Source organism: Drosophila subpulchrella, chromosome 3L (assembly GCF_014743375.2).
Source record: "Drosophila subpulchrella strain 33 F10 #4 breed RU33 chromosome 3L, RU_Dsub_v1.1 Primary Assembly, whole genome shotgun sequence".
NCBI lineage: Eukaryota > Metazoa > Arthropoda > Insecta > Diptera > Drosophilidae > Drosophila > Drosophila subpulchrella.
This window is the reverse complement of record NC_050612.1, coordinates 6,431,177-6,453,369: the sequence shown is the minus strand read 5'-3', so window position 1 is coordinate 6,453,369 and position 22,193 is coordinate 6,431,177. Positions and strand designations below refer to the sequence as shown.

The following is a 22,193-nucleotide window of genomic DNA, read 5'->3' as shown; positions in this document are numbered from 1 at the left end:
ATATCAGGGTGCTTGTTCCTAAAAACAAGTCTTTGAAAAACTCATGCTTTCCGGAACACATGAATAGTGTAAAAAGATTACTACTACTACAACTAAAACGACTACTTAGTTAAAAAAATGTATTTCAAGCCGTGTAATATAGAAAAATCACAGTAACAGCAGACTCTTCATTCAGAGCGAAATTTTAGTTTGTCGAGCTGTGGCCAACATTCATAAAGTTTGTATTAGACTTTCGTACTGTAAACACAACTTTTCGCAAAAATATCTATGCAATTAGTTTCATAAATGTCTGTTACTCTACGTTTTCTTTCTTTAAAATGTGTTTCTTTAATGTTACCTATATGTTTAAACTATATAACTTCGCAGAATAAGGAAAGAAAGTCGGAGACTAAAAGTCTGAGGATATAACTTCGCAGAATAGGGAAAGAAAGTCGGAGACTAAAAGTCTGAGGAGATGGGAACCTTTATAGAATTGGTCGGAGAAGCTAATCGCAGTTCACCGAAAGATTACGAATCCCTCAAATTTGGAGAAATACGACTGTAAAATAACTCCAAAAATATCGATGGTACTGTTGATAATATCGATGGTTGGGTCCCGGTAACCGCCTTCAATATTTTTAAGGCCTATTACCCCCTTCCCATACAGTCCATTCGTTAGAAACGGTTGGGATTTTTGACAAATGTGAAACTCCGATTCCCACAGGGCACATCCGCCATCTACCATCCGACAACAGCTGTCAGTTCAGCTGTGCCTAATAAAAACACAAGCAAAAATTATTAAAGTGGATTTTGCCAGACCAAAATGAACAATTTACCAATTATTTTGGCTGTTGTACAACAGCAAAATCTTAAGTTGAACCAGCTTTTATTGGCAGCCAATTCAGAGGAGTGGAATGACGACGAATTGGATCTGTACGAAAGCATTTTTTCTGCAAAAGAGCAAATGCCACGAAGTGTGTGGATGCTGGTACGTGCTCTTAAAATGTATTAAAAATACGATTAAAGAGTGCGAATTATATTAAACAGAAGCGATACGGGACATTTTGGGAGAAGGATATAACGGAAAACAACGACGAGTTCTTCAAAGAGAGCTTTCGTATGGAGAAGAGGACCTTTTCGTTTTGTCTGCAAATTTTTGCCAACCTGCAAAAATAAGAGCAGCTATTTCCCAATAATGTCTAAATGTAACAAATAAAGTTCATAAAATATAAATCTGTTTGATTTTTTGTTTAACTATAATATCACATTTCATTTTGTTCTATTTATTATAAATTATAAATCTATTAGGAATTCTTTGATTTTCTTAACAGCTCCAACAAATCAGATTGGAATTTTGCCTGGCTGTCTGCCATCCTCGACAATATTTCTGTCTGCGCTCTCTGCTCCTCCAGTCTTTCTCGAGCTATCTCCACAAGCTCCGACTTATGGTCCACCTTTGCGCGCTTAGCAGGGGGCGCAGTGCTGCCTGAGCGTTGACTGCCGCTGCAGGTAGAGGCTTCCCTGTCATCTGGGTCCAAGAGCTCCACAAAGTATTCCCTAGTATCTGCAATAAATAAATTTTTTTAGATAATTTTAAACCAAAAATATTAGTGTGGGGACATACTCTCGTTCTCCAAGGTGTTCTGCTCCATGTTGTCGATGCGGTATGCGCCTAAAAACGAGTGGACCAACTCATAATGCTGCCACGAGGAAGGAGCGCCACCGCTTGGCCCCATTTTATTTTTTTCCTGCCTGCAAGGAAAAGTATAGTTGAGTGGATTTCCAATATGTTGTTGGGCGCATATAAGTTACCTGTACTTTTTGGTCAGGTTCTCTATTTTCGTTCGGACGTCCTTGTAGGGCACATCAAACACCGCTTCCATTAGGGTCTGGGCCATCTCCATGTATATATGGACATTTTTTCTGGCTCCGCGCAACTCCTCGATGTTCTCCTGCCAAATGTCGATGAGCAGGACTTCCATCTGCTTAGTCCACCTCAGTTTGCCACCGGCAGTTCGCGTATTATTGACTGTAAATTTAAAATCAATGAATTATTACAAAAATAAAGAGCATATGTTCATACCTATTGCTTCGCCGCCTTCCATTTTCAAAAGTTTCCGTCACCATTGTTTACGTTTTCGTAATAAATGTTTCACTTTCCACTTTCAAGAAGAAGAGTTTAGGGTTTCCACCCAAAATTATCGCCTAACTATCGCATAAAGTAGTCCGTTAAATTTGGATGGGGAACTAACTGGGAAATTTTTGGAAAGGCAAAACCTTATGGACCATCCGTTCAACGGATGGTAGATGGTGGATGGATCTCTGTGGGAAGACCCTATAACACACCGATGGGGTTTTCGCTTCAACGACTTTTTCCTCCATAAGAAATACACGTGTAGGAAAGAGACGGGTAAAAGTCGCTACAATTCGCATTAGCGGAAAATGGGACCGAACACGCAAATCGATTCAGTATTTCAGAGTTCATATTTAGCATTTTTTACGAGTTGAGGTCATTTTTGTACTTGGCGTTTCGGGAACTTTTTGATAAGCAACCTGGTCATGCTGAGACAACAAATGATGAGGTTCTTTTAGTGCAGTGGTCGGCACACACATACCATCACAAGTTTGCCTTGCATTAGTGTGAGTGTAAAAAACACGAAGTTGGCGCGCAGCGCTCTGACGCCTGACGTTTCTCTGTTTTGCACTGAAATTCTCTGCCGCAGCAGCAAAAAAGTGCGCCGAAGCTGAGAAAAAAAAGACCCGAAGACCCATGCCGAAGTCATACGAACATCTACGTTATACGTGAGCGAGCAGAGGATGGGCAGAACAATTCCCTATGCTCACTAGATAGGCCGCTGCCGACCACTGTTTTAGTGCCAGACTCCAAAATAAAAGTTCACGTAGAGCAGAACGCGCATGATAATTTTGAAAAATGAAACAACAAAAGTAGTTTAATAACCTTGTTTAAATGTATATATGTATAAATAAATATAAATGTATAAATGAAAAGTTACACTTTTCATTACTTACTCCTTACATAGCAAACATGACGCTGTGTTTTTAGGTGGTATGCTTCAATATTTTTGATGTAGAAAGCTGCGCCACATGGGCTAAAGATTCTGTTGGACTTCCGGAGGTGGTATATTGTTTTTTTATTGTGGTTTATCTAATAAAAGCATACTCCACATTGCAAACCAATTTCAGTGCTAGAGATTAAGCCTATTCCTTTTCAAGATGGTAAATTGTTAGAATTAAAAAAAAAGAGAAATTATTGGATGAGAAGATGTTGGGGCTGCCTTCCGTCTATGTTTTCTCACAGGTTCCTCCATGTTTTTATTCTGGTCTCGGCGAGACCACTCGGACCAACGAGTTCTTCTCGTTACACTCATGCACGAGTGGGATGGACATTAGTCCCGTTCGCTGCGATATATTGCACCTACGTCTTGGCTTGAACGCTGCGCTCTTTATCGCCGACGGGGAATTTAATTATTTCTCTTTTAAAATTCCTTAAAATAAACAATTATTACCTTAAATCATTATTTGGTCGTTACTTATCATCCTGGGGCACCTCCAACCTGGCGTACTAATCGGGCCCTTCGTATTGAAAGACAATATTGCGGGCTTACTGCAGTTGGGACAGTCCTTGTTCTTTAGAACAACTCCATGTCGCTTTAGCGACCAAATTCCGCTTCAGCGACTTTTTCCTCCATAAGATTTACACATGTAGGAAAGAGATGGGTAAAAGTCGCTACAATTCGCATTAGCGGAAAATGGGACCGAACACGCAAATTGATTCAGTATTTCAGAGTTTATACTCAACACTTTTTACAAGTTGAGGTCATTTTTGTAATTGGCGTTTCGGGAACTTTTTGATAAGCAACCTGGTCATGCTGAGAGAACAAATAATGAGGTTCTTTTAGTGCCAGACTCCAAAATAAAATAAGTAGTTTGATAACCTTGTTTAAATGTACGTATGCAAACAAACAGACAAATCACTTCATTTTGATTCAGTCCGGACTTTATAAAGTTAATTAAATTAGTTCTAAAAATCGGTAGCCTTTGGCTAAGGAATAAAGAGAGCAATAGAATCCAACAGAGAGATTCAAAGCAATTAAGATTTTTAAGCAGTTAAGTAAAGGTTCCATTTTCAATACATATACAAAGACTATAACAACTTAATTTTAAAATGGTATATTTTTTTTTTAACGAAAAAAATTTGTTGTCCATGAGATTTCTTGTTTTATTTTCGTCCTGTTGAATGAAAAGTTACATTTTTTATTAGTTACCCTTACATAACGAACATGACGCTGTGTTTTTAGGTGGGATGCTTTAATATTTTTGGTATGAAACGCTGCGCAACATGGGCTAAAGATTCTGATGCTCAAAGGACCCACCAGCTGGCCCATTGCCCTTTAAAAAAACCTTCTTACACTGTTTGTAAATAGATATTGCTTGCCCTCGGTAAATACATACATGCTTAATAATAATAATCTACTACTTACAATTAACACATTCAATAGAAAAACAAAAAAGATGGATCGACGCATTCTCGCTCGCATAATACTTCCTGCAGCGTGTGAATCCGACACATATATTTTTAACCTTTTGATCATTCCAGCTTTCGGGAACAATGGTGAAAGGCCTCAAATATTTGATCTCAGCGATGTCGACGTATCTTTATTAAAAGCGGCTCGCATTTTAAACGAGCCGCTAGTCGCTAAATCCACAAACTATTCTTGCCCCTTTTGGTATTTTAATTTTTTTTCTAAAAATTGTAGGCCTTGGTTGCTATCCATTCGTGTTCCTTATATTCTGCTTTCATTAATTACTCCAATTCGGCATACCAATTTTTTTTAATAAGTCGACTGGAAATACTATCAGTGGAAGCAATAGATTTCGATCCATATTATTTTTTTCCAGTCTTTAACAATTATTTTTATATTTTCATTCTTCTTTTTTAGCATTGAATCCAACAATGTTTTAGTCATTCTGTTATTGCATGTTTCTTATTCTCTAAATCGCTCAATTTCAAAAACTCAAAAAGTTGAATTTTTCAATTTTTTTTCTTGGAATGTCCGAGTTCTTTTTTTTAATTCTAATCGCTTATTTGCTATTTGACGACTGTCGATTGGAAACACTAACTAGAAGTGGAAGGAATGGATTTGGATCCATATTATATTTTTTTTGCAGTCTTTAACAATGAAAAACAGATGAATTTTTTTAAATTTTTTTCTTGGAACGTCCACGTGTTTTTTGGATTCTAAGCGCTAATTTGCAAATTGACTTTCTGCACGAGTCGCAGATTTTTTATCCAGCCAATGCGGGAACCTCAGCGCTTAGTGCATTTGATACATTGCTAATGTCAAAGTTTTTATGATTTCTTTTATTGAATGGATTGATGCACCGGTTTTTAAACATTTTCAATTTTCTATTGATCAGAATTTTAAATCACAATTAAAAACGATGCCGTATATTTTACTTTTTAATGGTAGCCAACTTTCTCATTTTAATATTCTAGTCCATGATCCTATAAAAATTAGTTCTACCAGCGCAAGACAAACAATAAAGTTCTCCCAATCGGATATCTTGCATTTTCTTGGGTCACGGGCTGCTACGCAACATAAATTTGGTGGTACGAATCTTCAATATCTCAAAGCTAGTCGCGTCGTTTAAGAAGCGCGTAGAACGGTCGAAAACAGTTCTTTGATTCTGCTTTGATTTTTATTTAATATAAACTGTTTGAATTAATTCTGGAGAAATTTTGTCCCATGACAAAATTTTTAGGGTTCAACCAGGATTATGTATAGAACATTATACTAATTTTTTATAAAAAAGGTTGGCAAAAATAATAATTAAGGAATATTTTTTTTGTTACACCATGTAATTTAAAGTTTAAAGTTTAAAAAAGGCATCGCCATATCTTTGCTTCTGTCAAATGGATTAATTTTTTAATTTTTTTTTTAAATAATAATAATAAAAAAAAATAATTAATAAATCAGTCCAAAAAAAAAAATTATTTTTGTGATTTTATAAAGCACTTTATATTCCTAATTTGGTTAAACTGGACGTGGACAAACGGTGAAAAAACGATTTCCGGTTTTAAATTTCAATAATTTTATTTTACTCAACAGCCTCAGCCACCAATGGAAAAACCTATGCGTTACCTATCGAAAAATCCCAAAAATACCGAATATGTAGTTATAAGGCTCCGAACCATCGGTAGCATTTTGGCATCGATAGCTGTACCATCTCTAATTACTTTGTTTACATGCAAAACTGCGAAAGAAAATGAATCCGCTGGACAAAATACACGCTCTGGACGAGATCGAAAAGGAGATAATCTTGTGCATGCAGAGTGCGGGTGAGTGAGTAGGATAATTTCACCAAAGAAGGCTGACATAGGTGTTTTACAGGACAAGCCTTGCAGGAGTTGGGCAAGGAAAAGTCGTCGCAGAAAAATGCCGAGACTCAATCGCAGCAGTTCCTCAAGAGCCTGTCCAGCGTGGAATCGAAGCTATCCGAGCAAATCAACTACTTGACCCAGGTGTCCACCGGTCAGCCGCACGAGGGTTCCGGCTATGCGTCCGCCAAGGTGCTCCAAATGGCCTGGCACCGCATACAGCATGCCAGGTCCAGGGTTCGGGAATTGGAGGAAACGAAGGCCAAGCATTCACATGCTGCCCGGCAGCAGCTAAAGCGCCAGCAGGAACATGCCGCGGCCCAACAGCAGCAGCAACAACAACAGCAGCAGCAACAGATGCAACAGGCTGCACAGCAGCAACAACCTGCAGGCGGCGGCAACGCCGGTGGAGGCGATCATCCCATGGGCAGCGACTCCTCCATGTCCACCAACTAATCTAGGGATAAGGGTTTCCATTTTTTAATTTGAATATATAACATTTTACAGTCGATAACAGTTTGGGCTAAATCTCTAAACTTTATTCACTTATTTTAGTAACTAATAGTTATAATGCATCCGGTGATGTTTACACGGATTTATCACAAATGGGATCCAGCTTCTCTTCATCCTTATCGCAAGCTGCAACTAGGTTTTCTTTCCCTATAGTTTGTCCAATGCCAAAGAAATTCCTCTCGCACACGTGTCTCACGCACTGCAGTAGGACATTCCGTTCATGTCGTATTTCCGATTCCAGAAGTTTGGATAACATGGTGTTCTGCTGGGTTTGCTTGCGAGCCTTCTTGTAGTTTAAGCCATAAATTCGCTTTGGGGCAGCTCGTTTGGGTGCAGTTTTGGGCTTACATTCCTTTGGTTCAGCCTTAGGAGGAGTTGGTTCCCTTATGGTTTCCGTTGTTCGCTGGAAGGGCTCTTCATCTGGAGCTTCGTCGGAGGAGCCAGCATCTTCCCTGGTAACAGAAACTGATTCTAAGATGGAAGAAGATACTGGATTACAGCGCTCTTCTATGGAGGTGTCGTCCAGAGGGGACTTTCCCACATTTTGTACTGGGTCGTCACATGTTTGCATATCCGTACTTAAACCCTCTTGAGAAGCCTCAGTGCCCAAATCTTCTATGGCAATATTGGTTTCTAACTTTTGTATCAGACCATCATGGCCTGAACCCTCTTCTGTGCGCTCAGGAGGTTCAGTTTTGAGGATACCCAATTGTGCATCTGGTATATCCGTTTCTTCCTTGTGCTGATCCTGATCCTCACACTCTGCTTCACTTTCCTCTTCACTATCTGACCCATACATTCCAAGCAGGCCAAACAAAGCATTGTCCTTCTGTTGAACTTTTGGCTTCACGTGCTGGTAGTCTTTCATTGATCCTGTTCCTCGGAATTTGCCATTTTCTGTGAAGCTCAAGTTGGGCTGCTCTCCTTTTTGATCACATTGGATTTCTTCAGTTGCCTTATTTACTTCTTTAGTTTCCTTTGATTTATCAGTAATTTTTTTTGTACTTCCTTCAAGTTTCTTCTTTTCCTTAACTCCCCTTTTCCTTTTGTTTTTGGGATCGAAGCGCTCCTTGTGATCTCCTTTGGGTCGCGTCCTCTGGCGATCTTCCCGATTTCCAAAGCGCGACTTAGAGGCCTCCAGACGCTCTCCTCGCTTTAGTCTCTGCTCCTTTGCCAATCTGGCCAGCTCAACATTCGTCGCTGTGGGATATCTAAGATGTGTATGGGTGATTAAATGCTTAAAGAGAAATAAAGTACTAAGTCCGCGAACCTTTTCCTCCTTTCTGCCCTCCAAGCAGCCAATTCTTCCTCCGTCCACACCTTCTTCACCTTTTTGTAAGCCCCCGTGATGTGATTGGCTTCAATATGGCGTTCCAGGATGTTGTGCAGGGCCGCAAAGTCGCAGTCATCAGCGGGACAGGACTCGTGCTGCTCCAGATGGCGCCTCATGTCCTGGGCATTGGCCAACTCCATGCCACACGTGTGGCAGAACTCCGGGCGCGGAGGCGAGTGGTAGATCGGTGGGGTCTCCGGCACACTGACTGCACTGCTCTGCGCTATAAACTAAGGATTAAGGGGTAATATTGCCAGTAAAAGATAAGATAACTCACGTTTTCCTGGGCGAGATACTTGGCAGGCACTGTTGATCCTCGTGCGCCGTACATGGGCGGCGGTTGCTTGGCCCTCGTTAGCAGGGTCATCCCACTGGGGGTCAGGTACAGGTGGTTGACCTTGCTGGCTCCATTGGGCTTGTCGAATTTAGGGGACGGCAATACGAATTTCGGCTGGACCTTTTCCTCCATCTCGTCGCGTTAAAAACGTTAAAAACAATGTGCGCAAATCTGGACAGTGTGACCTGAGCTGCTGAATATACCAAATAAAAGATACTTAAAAAAGATTTCATTAGTTTAATCTTATTTATCCAGGGTCTTATACTTTTTTCGCAACTTTTATACATTTTTGAATAGCTTATTTTCTCTTTTTGCAAAAGTTAAAATTAAATATTTTTATTTATAACAAAATACCGCCTTGAAACCTATCGATAAGCCCACCCACATTGACCTAGTGTGACCGCACTGCACTGTTGTTGTCGCGACTCGCGAGACGAAAACAATTAGCTAGGAAGTGCAAGTCAATTGAGAGAGCAGCGTAATTGTGTTTACTAAGTTTAAGCGTTTAGATTAGTGCGAATACTCAGCGGGGCAACAAGATGCAAAGTGTCCTCAACACCGTCAAAGGCACGGCTCTCAATGTGGCCGAGTATCTAACGCCCGTTTTGAAGGTAAAAAGTGCCAAATAGACGAAAAACTGACAATCATAACGATCAAATATGTATAAAAATACGAATGAAATAAGGGTGCATATATGGAAAGCAGCTTCGTGACGAAGAAATCTAGAAAAGATAAGGGTTTTCTAGGCTCAACTATTGATTCCCCCATATTCCACGACCTCCCCTGGTGGCCATAAAACTCGATTAACCGCCAGACTGTCTCCAAACTAATTGCACAGGGGTGTCCCAAATTGTACCTACCATTTTCGTCTCATATATTTTAAGAAATTCTACGGTTTCAACGAATTTTAAGAGCTATTGTTATAAGGAGTAAATGCTTTCAGAACTTAAAATGTTATCCTAACTTAGAGGTTTCAGGAATACCAATATATGTATACCAATGATATGTATACCCCTCTAAAGGCTTAAAAAATCGTTGAAGGTTGAGAGATACTTCTGGGACATCCGCGTTAATAATTCTGTATACATCCCTCCATTGCAGGAATCCAAATTCCGCGAGACGGGCGTTCTTACTCCGGAGGAGTTCGTTGCCGCCGGAGATCACCTGGTCCACCACTGTCCCACCTGGCAGTGGGCCGCCGGCGATGAGACCAAAACAAAACCCTACCTTCCCAAGGGTAAGTACTGCGATTTGCCATTAATCACTGGCCAATTTACTCATTAAAATCATTTGGGTCCCACTTAGATAAGCAATTCCTGATAACGCGCAATGTGCCGTGCTATCGCCGCTGCAAGCAGATGGAGTACGTCGGCGAGGAGACGTTGGTGGAGGAGGAGTCCGGCGATGGAGGGTGGGTCGAGACCCACCAGCTGAACGACGACGGCACTACCCAGCTGGAGGACAAGATCTGCGAATTGACAATGGAGGAGTCAAAGGTGAGGGCAGGCTGAAGAGCTCTGAAAGTACCTAAAGGGTATTTTAGATATGATAATTACAACTACAATTGAATTCAGTCGAGGATCTCAAACGATTGGAGATATCTGGAGATATCTTACCGATTTGTGGAAACCTTAATCTTATCAAGAATTTCCTTCTCTTACAGGATGAAATGCACACTCCAGATAGCGACAAATCAGCCCCGGGCGCTGGAGCCGAGGCCGAAGACGAGGATGATGACGAGGCCATTGACATGGACGATTTCGAGGAGAGCGGCATGCTGGAGCTCGTCGACCCGGCGGTGGCGACCACCACTCGCAAACCGGAGACGGACGACAAGGCCAGCCCAGTGGCAGCCGCATCTGGGGCGGAGGCCAGCGGTGACTCAGTGCTCCACACGCGCACCTACGACCTGCACATCAGCTATGACAAGTACTATCAGACGCCGCGCCTTTGGGTGGTGGGATATGATGAGCAGCGCAAACCACTGACCGTGGAACAGATGTACGAGGATGTCTCCCAGGATCACGCCAAGAAAACGGTCACCATGGAGTCGCACCCGCACCTGCCAGGACCCAACATGGCCTCGGTGCACCCATGTCGGCATGCCGATATTATGAAGAAGATTATCCAGACGGTGGAGGAGGGCGGCGGTCAGCTGGGAGTGCATTTATACTTGATCATATTCCTGAAATTCGTTCAGACCGTCATACCAACCATCGAGTACGACTTTACGCAGAACTTCAACATGTCTTAAGACCCGCCATGCTTTTCAATATTGACGCAATACAATTTTACTCATTAAACGCAAGTTTGTGAACCAATAATCGAATAAAGATTTGGGCAAACAGCTAAAAACATGAACACCTCTGACTCGTTTTTATAATTACTTTTTATTTCACTTTGCTTTTGTTGTTGTTGGTTGCATGTTTGAAACATCTCTGAGATGAAATTGTATGTTAACATAATAATAAAGCATATTAAATCAATTGATCAAATATGCATTGTAGTTTTAGGTAGTTTTGTTTCTAGTTAAATGATTTTTTTTGCATTTTTAACAGTTTTTCAAACTTAAAATGTGTGTGTTGCTTGCATTTATATTAATCATTTAATGTATAACTGTTAGATCCTTTTTTAATTTTTATGGGTTTATAGTATATATATAGATTTTCTTAATAGTTAAAATCACTTTTCATTTGCAATAACAGGTTCACATCGTAATCAATTTTACAATAAACATACCTAACGCCATTCATACCTGAATAAACATTTATATATTTGTATGTGTATATCGATCCCTCCTTTCTTCCCCTCTTTTAACGTGTTTTCAACAACATGCCGCCAGCGTTACGTTAGACGTCAACATTTCTTGCCCTTTACTTATCTTTAAATATAACTGATCCACTATCTTGTCAACTTTTACATTAATTACCCATATTTTTGTTTTCTTTTTTACATTTTATAATACATACAGAAGTTATACATACCAACTAGAGACCTAAATATATAATATAAACCTATATAGATGTGTCGTCGTGCTTCGTTTCTGTATTTTTGCCCCTACCAATCTTGCATCTGCCAGAATTTTCTACCATTTTCATGCCATTTCTGCTACCTTCAATTTTTTACATCTTTTAACGACTTTTGTTTTATTTTATACACGCTGCCTTTAAATTTGAAATGTGTGGTGTAGTTAGTTTCTGTTTACTGAATCTGGAGTTTATATTTGTTTAATTTTATAAGGTACGTTTTGTTTAAGCGCAATGCCTAGGCAGGAATTAAGGCAATGATTAGGTTCACACGACATGAAGAACATATTTTGGGAACTCCGAAAATACTACAGGAATAAAATTACAGCTTAAAAAATTAAAGGTTGTATGCCAGGTAACTTAATATTCGAATTGAAAGTTAATCAATTTTCATTAAATATAGTTTATTTGGTTTGTTTATTTCGATTTTTGATTTTTACAATATTCTTTTTTTCTATAATTCGATTTCTTTTCCGTCTCATTGCCCAAATTCATGACTAAGCATCTTTTACTTTTAGTTTTAAAGGTTTATATAGCTTATTTGTTTATTTTTTATAATTGGTTTTTACCCTTTAGCTGAGTTATAATTTTCCTTGCACAAAATATATTTTGTATTTTAATTATAAGCTTTACACTTTCTGGTTGCTGACATTGAAACAATTACATCTTGGTTGAAATTTACAAATAGTTGAAACTGCTAAATTTAAATATATATGTAAGTATATATTTACTGTATAGTTTTTAACTCGATCTTTATTAATTTATATAATTTCTTGCTCTTCATTATCTTGTTGTAGGTAGTTGTTTGCATTGTTTTCTTACACTTAGATGAAATTACAATTATAATATACACATACATTCATACCATGAACACCTAAATTTGCTTTGTTTTCATTTTCTTTGTATGGATTTTCCGTTTTTTTTGTTGCCATTAGATTAGACGCAAATACTATGCAAGACACTTGGCGCAAAAAATAAAATAATCGATCTGCTAGTGGAACAGAAATAATTTGAAAACTATGGTAAAACCAAATTCTAATTAAAAAGTTGTAGGACGCTTAAACATACGCCAATTTACATAAAAATATATATATATAGATTTGTATCCATAAGTATCGTATTCATATAGGTATATAAAAATAAAATTTCTCATGCTTCTTTTGTTTTCTTCGTTTGTAATGCCTAAAGAAAGTGGGGTTCTGGTTCTCCTTGCCTTATTACAATTTATATCCATACATCTACATTTATACGTTTAGGTTGTGTTTTAAAAAATTGCTTTATCAGGGGACTACAAATAAAACACGAATTAATTTAAGACAAATTAATTAATTAGTTAAACGTAAACTAGGCCTAACCGTAAACGTAATAATAATTAACATTGAATCAACAAATGTGTGCATGTGTGTGTGTATAGGTGTGATAGTTGGTGGTGTTGGTGGTAGTAGTGATGATGCATTCCCATATTCATAATACGGAATTCTGTATCCTCCGCTCGTCGCCTTCCATATCCCGGCTGCCGTGGGGACTCGTGGCGGGACTCCGCCTTGTTATTTACATCTCATAAATGATTAAGTATTCCGTGTCACGCTCCCCCGGCCTCTACACCTTGCGCTTGGCGTGCAGCATCTCCATGAGCAGCGTCTGGGTGGGCGCACTGCCGGCGCAGTGCTTGGTGTACAGGTGCTCCTCGCCGCGGGCGGCCATGGCATGGATTTCCGGTAAAATGTTTACCAGCCTACTGAACTTGTCCTGCAAGAATCCAAAAAAAAGAGGTCTTAGTGTCTTATAAAGCAAGGATACAGAAGTCTTCCCATCCCAATTGTTACAAATCAACGCAACAAAATAAGAAAGCTTCAAACGATACCATAAACATTACAACTGCATCCCCTACTCACATTGACCGACGGATAGCAGGTGAGGGTGTAGTCCAGCAAGGCAGCTTGCACATTATCATGTCCCTCGGAGACGGTCTTCCGGTTGACAATACCCCGTACATCTATAAATATTAATTCACGGTTTAGGAAGGTTGCCAATCTGCACTGAGAGACTTGTACGGCCTTACTTGGATTCAACAGGATTAGGAATTTCATGCAGACATAGTCGCCCATATCGAATTTCAGATCCTGCAGCTTGTTCTGCAGCTCGTTGAAGTAGTCGCCCAGCTGGGGCACACCCAACAATCCCAGGCTCATCAGATTGAAGACCTGGCCATTGTTCAGTTGCGTCTCGTCGGGCAGGCCGTTGTGGATTCGATGGTGCAGGTGATCCAGAACCAGCATGTCCGACCAGGAATGCTGCAGCAGCTTCATTTGGTCGTCGACCTGGATTATAAGAAAAAATAATAAAATAAAAAATTGTGATCAATAAATAAGGAATACGAAACTGGGTGAGGATCAATAAGTACGGTTGCCACTAGAGCCAAAAATATTACAAGTATATGTTGGTGATATCATAGATTATGTTAGATAAAATATGCATTTTGAAAATGCAGTAATACCTAAAAACTTGTATCGCATTAAATTTAAAATAATACATATTTTTAATACATAATATAAACTTAAAACATTCTTTTTCAAGTTCCAGCAAACGAGTTTCACCATATTGTTAATAGGGTCTGAATATTTTAAATACTATATCTTTTTTCTAATTTGAATATAGAATTTATAAATGATATTTTTTATAGCTATTAAAAATACACTGATCCTATCTTTATCAGTTGGTTTTTAAGCGACAACCGCACGCATAGGGTTCAATAGATACATTTTGTATGATGATATGGTATGGAGATATGCTAGGGCCTAGTTTTGGATGGTCTGGTATTACAACACGCCCTTTCTTTCTCTCGGGGATGCTCTCGGTTTCTCGGTTTCTCCGATTCTCTCTGTCTCTTTCTCAGTCGCAGTCTCAGTCTCGGTTTCTCCGCTCCCGGTGGACTGGTATGGGTGAGCACATCAGTTGCGTCATTGAGCGAGAGACGCCGCTGCTTGGCTGACTGACTGGTTCAGCTTTGGTGGCTAAGTAGGTCAGACGCCAAATGAAATCGAAATTCAATGCAGATTCTGCCGGCGTCGCCGTCGACGTCGCTGTCAGTTGTCGGTGGTTTACATAACATGCCGCAGACTTGGCCCCTAGCTTGAAAACTGGTTTCTGGCTTTGAACCATGTTGCTGCTGCTGTCTGTGATTTCTGTTTTCTGATTTTTGGTTCAATGTGGGGATGTCGGGGTGTTGAGGCAACCCCAAAGCCCCAGAGTGGCCCATACCTTCAGATCCTTGAAGAAGACGGTGTTCCGTGCCCAGTCCACTTGCGAGAACAAATTCTGGTCGAGAACCTTGCACATCAGCTCGAAGAGATCCACCTCCACTTGGTTGTAGGTTTGCTTCTGCAGCAGGGCAAACAGTTGCGTCTGCCATTCCCGATCGTCGATCGATTGCACAAATTCACGAATCATGGGTGAGACTCTGCAGGAATAATAATTTGGTTTAAAAGATCTTAAGACTCTAGTCCTAAGTAACCCACCTTAATGGCTCGATTAGCGCGTCGGCCGTGCTCGATGGATGTGTGCCAGAATCGAAGCTTTTTTTTAGATAAAAGATATAAAAAGGTATAGGTTATTAATGTTTAGGAGGCTTCTAATTGGAGAGCTCATCAAGTGACAACTAAGCAAAACGTAAAAGGGCAGCTTGGAAACAGGATGTAAAATAAATTCTGTCTTTAAAAACTCAGATCAGCAATCTCCAAAATCTGTTTTTTACTTAGAAATCTTAACAAAATAGTATATTATAATTATTTTCATAGAAATATTGAAAAATTGTAACATCTTTTCGAGTTATTCATTAAATTTCTTTAAAAATATTTGACTACTAGCCAACAAAGATCTTACAAAACAAAGATCTACCAACAATTATTATAACTAAAAATCGCAAGACTGCCCTTTTCCACATTTGCTGCATGATCATGTTGAATCCTTGTCCACAAATGCGGTAAAATATCGAAAGTTTGTCGTTTGCTTTGGCATAAGTTTGGATATTCTTTGGGTTCTGTTCTGGCTTTTGGGCTAAATACCACAGTTTCGAGTCGGCCGTGTTTTGCAGAGATCCTATTCCAGCCTCGTGGCAACTGATGTTGCCGTTGCCGCCGTTGCGATGCAGGCCGTCGGCGGAATTGGTGCCTCCTCCCCCGCCGCCCGCGTTGTTGCCCCCTCCTCCGCCGCCGGACGCTCCGTTGCCCGTGCTGCTGGTGTTGTTGCCGCCGCTGCTGCCGTTGCTGCTATTGCCGTTGCCCACGGAACTGGGCCCGTTGAGACCTCCGCCCCCGCTGCCGCCATTGCCGGCGTTCATGGGCGTGGCTATCACACCGCCCGTGCTCGCATTCACCTGTCCCAGCGCAATGGCTATGGGGCTGGGCGACGAATCCGGGGATTGGGTGAGTGAGGATACCTGAAAAGAATGCGAAGAATTCGTTTGGAAATATTTAGAAATATTCAGTGTTATCAGTGATTCCTTTTATATTTAACTATATCTTCGATCTTCTAACATTACTGCATAGTTGAACTAAAGCTATTAAATATAGCCAATTATCTAGTGGGTATTTTTTCTGTTTATAATAAAAATTGTTAAGTTGTTTTATAACCTTAAACTATTTTAACTTTTTAGTTAGTACAGGTTTGTGGGAATAGACGGACGAGTTTTCATAAATATCTGTTTTTTAAAATTGATTTTCGAACAGCATATGGTTTTTCCAAATTATTTGTATTCAATTTTAATACCAAGTTATTAAGTTGGAATAAAAAGTAAGCCGTTGTTTCATAATTATTTGTATACAATTTTGATAAAAGGTTTTCAAATTGGAATACAAATTATACCGCATATATACACTGGTCGGCATATGTATTTTGACAAAATAAAAGTTAAGTATACTCATAACTTGAATTTACTTCTTGTAAACTATAGGCATCAATGGAAAGGTAATTTCAATGCCGTTTGAATGATACAATACATTTCTTTACCCATTCAGTACTTATTGAAAAGGACGAATTTGTGTAAATCAACTTTGAAATTTTTAAAAAAAACTTTTTTCCTCGTCTTGAAAACTTAAATTTTTTGATGCAAAAAGTTTCTTCAAACAAAAACAATAGTAACTGCAAAAAGAATTTTTCAAAAATCATTTTTCTTATATTTTTTATGATTTTTTGAAGGTGACAATGTCGGAAAAAATTTGTATGAAAAAGACAAAAATATGGCTCAAATGCCTGTTTTTAAGCATTTTCAAAAATTCATAAAAAATATAAGAAAAATGATTTTTGAAAAATTCTTTTTGCAGTTACTATTGTTTTTGTTTGAAGAAACTTTTTGCATCAAAAAATTTAAGTTTTCAAGACGAGGAAAAAAGTTTTTTTTAAAAATTTCAAAGTTGATTTACACAAATTCGTCCTTTTCAATAAGTACTGAATGGGTAAAGAAATGTATTGTATCATTCAAACGGCATTGAAATTACCTTTCCATTGATGCCTATAGTTTACAAGAAGTAAATTCAAGTTATGAGTATACTTAACTTTTATTTTGTCAAAATACATATGCCGACCACTGTATGTATGTAAGTATGTCAGTTTTTATCATAATGACACCACAGAAGGTGTCCGAAATTCCATTATTATACCACAACAATAACGAATACCAAAATATTTATATTCGAAAACAGTTAAGATCTCCCAAAGATGGTTTAGGAAATAAATCCTGAAAGCGGATCTCACCTGAGGTATTTGAATTTCCTGCTTAATGTTCATATTTGGATATGCTTGCTGGTAGCCCGGCGAGATCGGCGTTGGCTTTATGTCCGGACCCATCGAGTTGCGCAGTGCCTGCAGCGCCAACTGCCGCTGCCGCATCACCTGCAGCTTCCGCGCCCGATCCCGTTTGTACATGGGACCGAATTTGTTTCGTCCACCCCGCATCCGATCCGCTCGAACAGCTAAAAGAGAAATATTTGCATATTAATGTTTTGGCCTGCGATAACAGAACTTGTATTTTGTCTTTGGATGGTTTTGAATACTGTGAAAAAGGTTAGACTTAAGCAAAGTTAACTTCTTGTAACGACAGCTTTCTCTTCTATTAAGTAGGATTTATCGGTTTCAAGCCTTTATTTTACAATACATTTTTAAATGAGTTACTATTAAAAAATATTAAAATATTTAAATGATCTATTCTTTTAAGACATCTGGAAAATATAGGATTTTATAAGCTTACGGCATATCAGCTTTGTAATTGTACGAAAAAACAAAGAACACAGTCCCTTTTTGAAATAGCTAGAGCCACTCTGAATTTTTTGATCTCTTTCTTTTCAAAATACATTACGTTAGGATAGTTTGGTGGTCAATGAATGATTGAATGATTCTCAGCAATCCCAAAAAAAAAAAACTTATATATAAAAAAAATATCGTATTACCCACAGATGTACTTCCAAGCTTTAACATCTTATTTTTCCTGTTAAAAGGTAAGGTAGCTTTGTTAAAATACACCCATGCAAACTATATTATATTTATTAAAAAGTTCTTTTTGCAGTTACTAGTAGTTTTGTTTGGAGAAACTTTTTGTATCAAAACAATTTTCTTTTCAAAATTTCGTCATCCACAAAAGATTGTTATTTTCAATAAGTCCTTAATAGGTTAAGAAAAGTCTTGCTTCATTCAAACGGAATTTAAATAACCTTTCCATTGATGGCATAATGTAAAAGAAGTAAGTTAAAGTTATGAGTATATTTAACTTTTGTTTCGTCAAAATACTTATGCCGAATAGTGCATTTACTGCGTACTATGATATTTTTGCCAACACAAAACATTTTTTTTAATTCGCTTTTGCGAAAGGGGTGTCAAATTTTTTTTTATCCATGTTTGTTCACAATAAACTGCGTATCTCTTTTTTTAACGACAAACAATTCGACCCGCCCTAATGTAAATTTATGTGTAAGTTAAAGTCAGTTGATGAACGGAATTAACTATATTATACAAAGTTGGAATCGAACCAAGAATATTCATTATATTCCATAGTTACTGTCCTGTTTATAAAAGTTTTCCTACCTTAAGTCATGTATTAATTTGATTAATTCAAGTGTAGATTATACAGGTATGAATGTATGTTGGAAAATCAAAAGATAATGTTTTAATTGGAATACCCCGTCCTTTTCGACTATGTTCGCCTCAATTATCTCAATGGGTCTGTTGAATCCCTAAACGAACCTAATTATGTTTGACATCTCCCATTTAACTGACCCACAATTCGCTGTTGCAGAATGCAACAACGTGGGGAAAACATCGTATTCATTTCATATTTCTCATTAAAAGCCAACTCATAACGGTGCTTGACAAAAACAACGAGCGGGCAATACAACCACACCGCTCACATGCACACATGCATACATGCATACGCACATACAAGCACGCACATGGAAAATATAGTTACATACACATATTGCGCATACGCCGCATTGTACAGCGGCATCAAAACAAAAACTGTACAACGCGCATACATATCTGTATTTAGGTGCGTTTGTGTGTGAGAACACGCTAAATGAAACGCAATAAAAATGCGCTTCTTATGGCGCAGCACGAAAAAAGAGCGTAAGAAAAAAAGTTCGCACTTTTCCTTGGTAAATAATTTGCAAATCCTTTAATGAAAATTACATAGAAATGAAGTATTAAATGTTTTTTATAATATAAATAGATATATGAAAACAATGAGATACAAAATACAAGTATCTAAGAACTTTGATATACTTGTATTTTGAATCTATTAGTTTTCGAATATCTAAAAATATTATTAATAACACTTAATACTTCAGACAAAGCCCTTGTTTTCATCTTTTTCAAAAAAAGTTTTAGAGAAATGTAGTTACTAAGAACCTATAATATTTGTTGTTTATTAATTGTATTTATTTATCAGTCTTGCTTGGCAAAACAAAATAAAAATGTTCTCGTGGGACACAATCTTGTATAAATTGCTTAAAAATAATACAAACATTTTTTGATTTTTGGTAAGATTGTGTAACAAATAAATACCAACTCCTACTAATAAGGTCAAGTATTTTCTCTGCGTGCATTTGAGAATTGCGAGGGTGGCGGCTTAAGCCAAAAACAGATTGCGATTGCAGCTAGCGCCATGGTGATTACAAGATGCAATTGTCGGGGGTTGTTTTCACACACCCGAATGACAGCAACAACAACCGAATCTACAACAACGAAAAACGCGCGAGGGGGTGGCAATGGGCGGCAGGTGGCTTCCATAAAATATGCATTTCAAATCCAAAGGCAAGCGGGAAAAAATTAAAAAACAAACCGACACACTCACCCACACTCACACACAGAGAGAGCATTTTGATATATGCAGTTTTGGTGCGGCGAACAAGTAACTGTAATTTAGGTCAAGCGTATTGTTTACAAATAATCAACATACATATGCATTTGAATGGGCTTGTGTGCGTGCCAGAGGCCAACATCTCGCTCTCAAATGCCGCAGTTGCCGCGCTCTCTCTCTTTCTCTTTCGATTATGTTTTTGGCTTGGCAACGCGAAAGAGCTTTCTATTACGACATTTCTCTCCCCGCCCCGCACACCAACACACTCAATCTAACACACAGAGAAAGAGAGCGAGAAAGAGTCAAAGACTGAGAGGCTTTCCGCATTAGACAACTTTGTTGTTGCTGTCGAGTGGAGTAGGTCAAGGACAGTGTGTGTGAAAACTGGGACAACACGGCCATTGTTGTTGCCTGCCAACTCTCCCAAAAAGAAAAACTCACTCTCTCTCTGGCGCACACACTCTCACTCGCACTCTCTGGGGGGCTGGGAAAGTTGTTTGTATTTGTGGGTGACTTACATCCGCTTTTTTATGGCCTTTTCCTTTTTCCGGCTTTGTATCCAAGTCTATTTATGTTGGGCAAGGTGAAATAAATACAAGAAAAATTATTCAATCGATGGGGAATTGATGGAGTTCATAAAATCATTCCCTTCGCATTTTTGCCTTCTGCTAATTTGTTGATCCATTTACTATCTTTTTTTTTAGCTGGCTCTTACATAATTTCCCAGCGACATTTTTTCACTTTCAGTTTCGGCTTTTATTTGGATTTTCACCTCTTTGTTGGCTGTCTTTTCGTGTGGGGTTAAGTGGTTCAATTTGTATACGACAAAATTGTTTGTTGAAAGCCATTCCCACCCTGTGGCCCTTCCTCTTGTTTTCTTCGAATTTTCGGAGGTTTTCTCACATAGCCAGCTGGGAAATCAATACAAGGCCTGCCACTTGCCCTTTTTTTGTAGGCGTTTCGGCTTAGGGCATTTACTTTTAAATCTAATACATATGCCATTTGGCTGAAACTTTTTTGGGTCACTGGTGCGTATGAGTAACTTTATGATTTAGTTTTCAGCTTAGTAGGCATAGCGGATATTGTTGTGGAGTTTTATTTTATTTAATGGCTAACTATTTCTTCGTTAATTTATTGAATTTATTAATAGTTTATTGATTTTAAAGCCTTTTCGTACTTATATAGAGTATACGCAGTGAGGGTCTAAAACAGACAAGAAAGCTAATTGTATACTGTTGTTTATTATAATAAAATGTTCGAATTCAGTTTGGGTTACATGAATGCAATTCTAATAAGTTACAAGTAATTAATTTAGATTTTTTTTTAAACTTGAGTAAGTTGCCATTGGAAACAGGATAATATAATAAATAAATATCCAAATTTAAGATGTATCAATCATTCCAAAAACTCCTGAAAGAGGCAATGAAGTTAGCTTGCAGTTACGCAGAAAACTAGTCGTATACTTAATATTAAGTATACGCATGGTATACATTTTCTAGATTGGATAAAATGAAAAGAAGAACCCCGAAATAGCATATAATTAACATAAGTTCAAAACTATTAGTAAACATTCGTGGGATAATCACAACAGGTAGCCTAACTACCTAATGTGACAACCAAATGAAGCAAAACTCTCAATTAAACTGAACAAAGGTGGAGAAATCCCTATTGTCCCTACCTCCGTAGCAAAAACATATGGCATTCGAGCCATGTGAGTCATAATATCCAGCTAAGCCGAAAGTCTCGCTGGTTTTTATAGCCCCCCGAAATAAACAAAAAAAAAACTCGAGTCACAAAATCCAAAAGCGGCTAAAAATTGCCGCAATTATACAGACCAAAGCCAAAGCCCGACTGGGAGATATAGTATCTGAGTATCTGGGTATCTGGCGGATCGCCGGGCGGTGGCGATGGCGGAGGGGGCGGGGATCGCCGCTGACGAAAGAGATTTCAACAGAGGCGAACGGAAGGACGGAACGAGACGAAACGGAACGAAAAGAGGCAAACGGCGAGAAACGACGACAACGAAGCGAAAATGTTCGTAATAATTCAGTGAGTATTAAAAATAAAATACACTCACACACACAACCGGGCGCACTACATGTTGCATTGATTACACACTCACACTCGGAGAAAAAAGCACCGAGAGAGGCAAACATTTTGCCATATCACGTGCACGCACACAAACACACTTTGGAATCTAGGTCATGAGCGCAAGAGATGGCACTATGGGCCAAGTACACGAAGGCGGAACTGAGATG

The 22,193-nt window shown here is 38.7% G+C and overlaps 4 protein-coding genes across 5 annotated transcripts in view; 2 read left to right on the top strand and 2 right to left on the bottom strand.

The window, feature by feature from the left end:
* The first annotated feature begins 6,201 nt into the window (after positions 1-6,201).
* LOC119554878 (mediator of RNA polymerase II transcription subunit 11) lies at positions 6,202-6,893 on the top strand. Its single transcript, XM_037865964.1, has 2 exons — positions 6,202-6,340; positions 6,393-6,893. The coding sequence occupies exons 1-2, from the start codon at positions 6,268-6,270 to the stop codon at positions 6,833-6,835; spliced, it is 516 nt and encodes a 171-aa protein (XP_037721892.1). The 5' UTR covers positions 6,202-6,267; the 3' UTR covers positions 6,836-6,893.
* On the bottom strand, positions 6,874-8,724 carry LOC119554877 (nuclear fragile X mental retardation-interacting protein 1). The gene is made up of 3 exons (XM_037865963.1): positions 8,503-8,724; positions 8,163-8,455; positions 6,874-8,103 (listed from the first exon to the last, which is right to left on the bottom strand). Exons 1-3 carry the CDS (start codon positions 8,692-8,694, stop codon positions 6,966-6,968), a joined length of 1,623 nt encoding a protein of 540 aa, XP_037721891.1. The 5' UTR covers positions 8,695-8,724; the 3' UTR covers positions 6,874-6,965.
* A 259-nt stretch (positions 8,725-8,983) lies between these two features.
* LOC119555506 (ubiquitin-like-conjugating enzyme ATG3) lies at positions 8,984-10,923 on the top strand. Its single transcript, XM_037866925.1, has 4 exons — positions 8,984-9,173; positions 9,664-9,799; positions 9,868-10,058; positions 10,226-10,923. The coding sequence occupies exons 1-4, from the start codon at positions 9,102-9,104 to the stop codon at positions 10,814-10,816; spliced, it is 990 nt and encodes a 329-aa protein (XP_037722853.1). The 5' UTR covers positions 8,984-9,101; the 3' UTR covers positions 10,817-10,923.
* A 1,098-nt stretch (positions 10,924-12,021) lies between these two features.
* Positions 12,022-22,193, bottom strand: part of LOC119555505 (nuclear hormone receptor FTZ-F1) — a 49,588-nt gene continuing 39,416 nt past the window's right edge. Inside the window, exons 4-10 of one of the 2 annotated variants that reach the window (XM_037866924.1) lie at positions 17,340-17,557; positions 15,653-16,026; positions 15,107-15,163; positions 14,850-15,048; positions 13,651-13,909; positions 13,484-13,584; positions 12,022-13,337 (exon numbers count right to left, since the gene is read on the bottom strand). In XM_037866924.1, coding sequence (XP_037722852.1) covers positions 13,188-13,337; positions 13,484-13,584; positions 13,651-13,909; positions 14,850-15,048; positions 15,107-15,163; positions 15,653-16,026; positions 17,340-17,557 — 1,358 coding nt within the window. In that variant the 3' untranslated portion in view covers positions 12,022-13,187. Of the gene's footprint in view, positions 13,338-13,483; positions 13,910-14,849; positions 15,049-15,106; positions 15,164-15,652; positions 16,027-17,339; positions 17,558-22,193 lie in introns of both variants that reach the window. The other variant, XM_037866923.1, reaches the window with a different exon arrangement.

Coding starts and splice junctions, on each gene's coding strand:
- LOC119554878 (XM_037865964.1), top strand. CDS start 6,268: ATGAATCCGCTGGACAAAATACACGCTCTGGACGAGATCGAAAAGGAG. Junction 6,341..6,392: donor CTTGTGCATGCAGAGTGCGG/GTGAGTGAGTAG, acceptor GGTGTTTTACAG/GACAAGCCTTGCAGGAGTTG.
- LOC119554877 (XM_037865963.1), bottom strand. CDS start 8,694: ATGGAGGAAAAGGTCCAGCCGAAATTCGTATTGCCGTCCCCTAAATTC. Junction 8,456..8,502: donor AGTATCTCGCCCAGGAAAAC/GTGAGTTATCTT, acceptor CTTAATCCTTAG/TTTATAGCGCAGAGCAGTGC. Junction 8,104..8,162: donor AGGGCAGAAAGGAGGAAAAG/GTTCGCGGACTT, acceptor TACACATCTTAG/ATATCCCACAGCGACGAATG.
- LOC119555506 (XM_037866925.1), top strand. CDS start 9,102: ATGCAAAGTGTCCTCAACACCGTCAAAGGCACGGCTCTCAATGTGGCC. Junction 9,174..9,663: donor ATCTAACGCCCGTTTTGAAG/GTAAAAAGTGCC, acceptor CCTCCATTGCAG/GAATCCAAATTCCGCGAGAC. Junction 9,800..9,867: donor AAAACCCTACCTTCCCAAGG/GTAAGTACTGCG, acceptor GGTCCCACTTAG/ATAAGCAATTCCTGATAACG.